Below are 4879 nucleotides of genomic sequence, written 5' to 3'. Positions count from 1 at the left end.
AAAAAAAAAAAGAAAAATACTACCCTGACTCAAGGACTTGTCTTCTTCTCTATGCCTGGGATGAAAGGGAGCCCAGGACACTGTGGAGGAGACCCACTTGGGCAAATATCTCTTGTGGTGGTAAATTAAAGGAAGGCCATGAGTGCAATATGACTCTTCACTTTAAAGTTCATAAGGCATCACAACAGAAACACAAATATTTAGAAAAGTAACTTCTTGATTCTATGGCACAACACAAAGAACCTTGGACTGGGAGTCAGATAAACTGAATTTTAGTCCTGACACTGCCACTATTCCTTAAACTTGAAATGGATAAAATATTAAGATGTTATGGTTCACTAGCATATGAATAATATATAATAATGACAGCTGCCACTTACTGAATGTCACCATCTATTCTGTGCCAGGAGCTTTACCTACAAGTTAGATGGTATTTTATGGAATGAAGGATGAAAGTCAGAGAGATGACGAAATTTGCTTCAAGTCACATACTTTGTAGGTAATGGGGCTGAAGGGGAACCTTAATCTGTCTACTTTAAAGACCACAATTTCTCCATTACCCCAATCAGCTTCTCTAGCCCTATATCTTCTAGAGCAGTGGTTCTCAACCTGTGGGTCGTGACCTCTTTTTAACAATGAAAGTACACTGCAGCATTAGGAAGGTTGAGAACCACTGTTCTTTAGTTTTATTAAGAACTTCTCTGTGAGTGGCAAATGCATAGAATATATGTTTCAGCCTCGTCAAACAAGAGTAATCTTAACTTCTAAAACACCACTAATGTGTTCATCCACTTGGCATTCTGTTACCAGTGTCACTCAAGGGTGCCAAGTCTTGTGAGATCTTTCACAGCACCTGTGAGGACACTAGGAAGTATTTATAAGCTAGAAAATCAGCTTTTAGGAATGGGATTAAGCACTTTAAGAGAAAAGCCAATTGTCTTTAAGTTTTTTCAAACCTAGGATTTATTCTCTGGCTTAGTCCCCAAATACTGCCAGGTCTCTTTCTTAATTATACCAGAGAAAATACTGTTCCCTTGACCATTTTGTTTTCAGGACCTGCCCTATTCCCATCCTGATCTGGGTGGGGAAGGAATACAGAAAAATGAGGTAAGGGACTCTCAATAAACAAGCGTCCTCAAAGCACTCTGGAAAATAATTCAGGTAGTTCTCTAGACTGGTTTTGGGAACTGATCTGTTCGTTGTGAGACTGACAGAGGAGAAGTGGTACAGATTCTTTCTGACCTCTGATGAAGGATGCTGACTTAGGAGACCAGAGTTGTAGTCCTGGCATCTCTATTAATACACAGGGTGCATGGGGGCAAATCACTTCCCTTCTCTGTTATAATTACCAATTCTGTGAAACGAAATGGCCTGGAGATTAAGCGTTCTTTCTACTTCCTCTTTCCACTATAATTTCCCTCCAACTACTTCTTTTTATTTTTATTTTTTGAGACAGAGGCTCAAGCTGTCCCCCTGGGTAGAGTGCTGTGGCATCACAGCTCACAGCAACCTCCAACTCCTGGGCTCAAGTGAGTCTCCTGCCTCAGCCTCCCAAGTAGCTGGGACCACAGGCGTCCACTACAACGCCCGACCATTTTTTGGTTGCAGCCGTCATTGTTGTTTGGTGGGCCTGGGCTGGATTCGAACCCGCCACCTTAGGTGTTTGTGGCTGCGCCTTAGCCACAGGCGCTGAGCCCTCCATCTACTTCTTAAATGTACAGTTAAACTCCAGGATTTCAGAGCTGGAAAGGTCAATGTGGATGTCTAGTCAAAATTGTTCTTTACACAAGAAATGAGGGTTCACGGGGGCCAGGCACCTGCCCCAAAGCACACAGAGTTATTTAATGGGGTTAGGTGTGGAAACCAGAGCCAGGGTTAGGTGTGGAAACCAGGTCTTTTCAAGGTGACACTCAACTCTCTACTACTCCCTCACATAAGCACAGCTTTTTACATTACATTTAATCCTGACAAATCTCAGAAGATGGGAATCACTATGCCCCCATATCGCATACAAAGAAACTGAGGCCCACAGAGTTTCAATGTCTTGCCCAAAGCCACAGAGGGTCTGAGTCAGTGCTGGGCAGAGGAACAAGGTCCCCTCCCACCTGGAGCCTCACCCTCGACAAGGCGGCAACCCTGATGGAAAACGTGGCAGGTCTGCTCTTTATACCGCGGATGCTCGTGAATCGGGAGCGGGCGTTGGTACTTTGGGTGTTTCCAGCCGCGGTCCCAGGGCGGGAAGATCGGCCGTGCCAGCCCGGGCATGAAGTGCATCTTCCCCGCGTAGGTGATGGGCTCCAGCCCCGGGATCTCGTACACCCTGTCCAGGGGAGGAGGCTCGGGCTTCCGCGTGGAGCGCACGCCCCACTCGTACGCCCCGCGTCTCGGGGCTCCGCCGCCTCCAAGGCCGAGCAGCCCGGAGCCAACCAGCGTCCGGCTAGCGGGCCCCGACACCAACGCCATACCGATCTCGTTCCCTCAAGACCTCCACCTGATCGCGGCCATAATCCCCCGCGCAGGGCCTGCTGGGAAGGAAAAGGGCGGGGCGTCAAGCTGGTTTTTGTAAATGGCAGACACCTCAACCAATCACAGTCAGGAACCCCCTTTGCCAACCCGCCTTGCAGGCTGTTCTCATTTTCTTATAAGTGAGACCCGCTGAGTGCGCCCCGCCTCCCCGGGAGAGGGGCGGAGCCTGGAGGACCCTCAAATGAAGGGAAACGCAGCAGGGTAGGTGAGTGGCTCCGTCCCACTGGCGGGTCGGGCCCCGGAGCGCTAGCTGGTGCTTCCGACCTGGAGTTGGTTGCTTGACCTCTTAGGGGCGGTTGGAGCTTGGGCAGGACGCTTTGCCCCCTGAGCCCCAGTGTCCCTGCTGAAAAAAAAATAGGGATGGGAATGCCTAAGCTGGCGCACCTGTACACCGCACGGCACGCAGTGGGTGCGTGGTAAAAGCTTGCTTTGCTCCTCGCGGTCTTCTCACTACTCTGGGCGCTTCTATTGCTGCACCGTCGTGAGCCTCCAGGTCAGCTCTGCACTCCGCTGCTCATGCTGCGCGCCTGTTCCCCGCGTGCGGAAAGCGAGTTAGTTTCTGAGCCCTTACCCTCAGAATTTCCTTTTTAAAAAAATATTTTAAGGGAGGGTCTCAAAGCAGGACTCTGTGGCTCACGCCTATAATCCTAGCGCTCTGGGAGACCTCCCTTGAGCTCAGGAGTTCCAGGTTAGCCTGAGCAGGAGCGAGACCCCGTCTCTACTAAACATAGAAACATTGGCCGGGCGTGGTGGCGGGCGCCTGTAGTCCCAGCCGCTCGGGAAGCTGAGGCAAGAAAATCCCTTCAACTCAGGAGTTTGAGGTTGCTATGAACTCAGCTCACGCCACGGCAGTCTTTAGCCTGGGCAACAGGCTAAATAGAGTTTATTTATTTCTAAATAAATCTACACATGGATCTCACTCTGTCGCCCAGGCTGGAGTGCAGTAGCACCATCATAGCTCACTTAAGCCCTCAGGCTAGAGTGCCTTGGTGTCATCATAACTCACAGCAACCTCAAACTCTTGGGCTCAAGTGATCCTCCTGCCTCAGCCTCCAGAGTAGCTGGGCCTACAGGCAGGGCCTCAAAGCCCGGCTAATTTGTTTATTTTTAGTAGAGCCAGGGTCTCCCACCTAAGCCTCCCAAAGTGCTTGGATTACTGGGGTGACCCACCACACCCGACCCTATTTTTCTCTTTAGAATTCAACACTGTTATACCATGTGTTTTCTATCCTGATCTTAGTGACTGTTTCTCCCCCTAAGATGGCTGCATGAGGGCAGGGGGTTTCTATTTCTTTACTGCTATAGCCCTTGAACTGAGAACAGTGCCTGCCATATAGTAAATGTATGTTTAATGAAGGAAAATATAACAGAAACAAATAGAGTGCTTGATAATTAGAAGGTTCAGGGTGGGCTTCTAGACCTCTAGGAGAGGTGATCTTTATTTATTTTTGAGGCAGAGTCTTGTTCCGTTGCCTAGTCTAGAGAGCCATGGCCTCAGCCTAGTGCACAGCAACCTTAAACTCATAAGTTCAAACAATCCTCCTGCCTCAGCCTCCTGAAGAGCCTGCACTACTGGGGCCTGCCACCATGCCCAGCTAATTTCTATTTTTAGTACAGTGGGGGGATCTCAATTTGCTCGGGCTGTTCTGGAACTTGTCATTTCAAGCAGTTCTCCCTCCTTGGTCTCCCAGAGTGCTGGGATTGCAGGTGTGAGCCACCAGGCCTGGCCGAGAGAGATGATCTTTAAATCAAGGCTCAAAGGGTAGGGAGAGTCATCCAGGTGAGGCACCAACACGTGTTAAGGTCTGGATTAAAGATGGTGCCTCTTGCACTGAAAACATGGTGGCTGAGAGGAGGCATGAAGTAGCTCTTTAAAAATTCGTCGCTGACATAGCCTCTCTGACAATTTTCAAAATGGCAGAGAAAGTGGGATTATTAAAATGCAAAGATTGATAGGACTCATACTGTATAGCAGTTTTCAGTTAACACAGCTTTCACTTACCTCACTTTAGCCTGCAAAATCTCAGGGATAAGAAATTAGCATAAACAGGGGACCAGACCTCATTCACTCATACATACCTGGTACATAGCAAGCAACCAAAATTGAATGATACCATGCCGTGCTAGGCTACAGAGGCTCTGTGAACCTCAGGACTGTGATGTGTTTACTCCCAGTGCATCCTAGCACCTAGCACTGTGCTGGCTCCCAGACCACCAGGAGCTTTCATATGCCGGGATGTGCTTGGTGGCAGAATACAGAAATAATAAGACATCATCCTTGTCCTCAAGGGGTTCCCAGCCTGCTGACCCTTTCTGAAGACAGGAGCTCATGAGCAGTAGAATCAGGGTTTCT

At 48.9% G+C, this 4879-nt stretch overlaps 1 protein-coding gene across 1 annotated transcript in view; it reads right to left on the bottom strand.

The window, feature by feature from the left end:
• Positions 1–2537, bottom strand: part of MRPL37 (mitochondrial ribosomal protein L37) — a 17486-nt gene extending 14949 nt beyond the window's left edge. Inside the window, exon 1 of the mRNA XM_003793111.3 lies at positions 2118–2537. Coding sequence (XP_003793159.1) covers positions 2118–2463 — 346 coding nt within the window. The 5' untranslated portion in view covers positions 2464–2537. The remainder of the gene's footprint in view (positions 1–2117) is intronic.
• Between the last annotated feature and the right edge of the window lie 2342 nt (positions 2538–4879).

Source organism: Otolemur garnettii, unplaced genomic scaffold (genome assembly GCF_000181295.1).
Source record: "Otolemur garnettii isolate 467f Iridium unplaced genomic scaffold, OtoGar3 scaffold00066, whole genome shotgun sequence".
Lineage (NCBI taxonomy): Eukaryota > Metazoa > Chordata > Mammalia > Primates > Galagidae > Otolemur > Otolemur garnettii.
The sequence above is the reverse complement of the archived record's forward strand: the minus strand, read 5'-3'. Positions and strand labels throughout refer to the sequence as shown.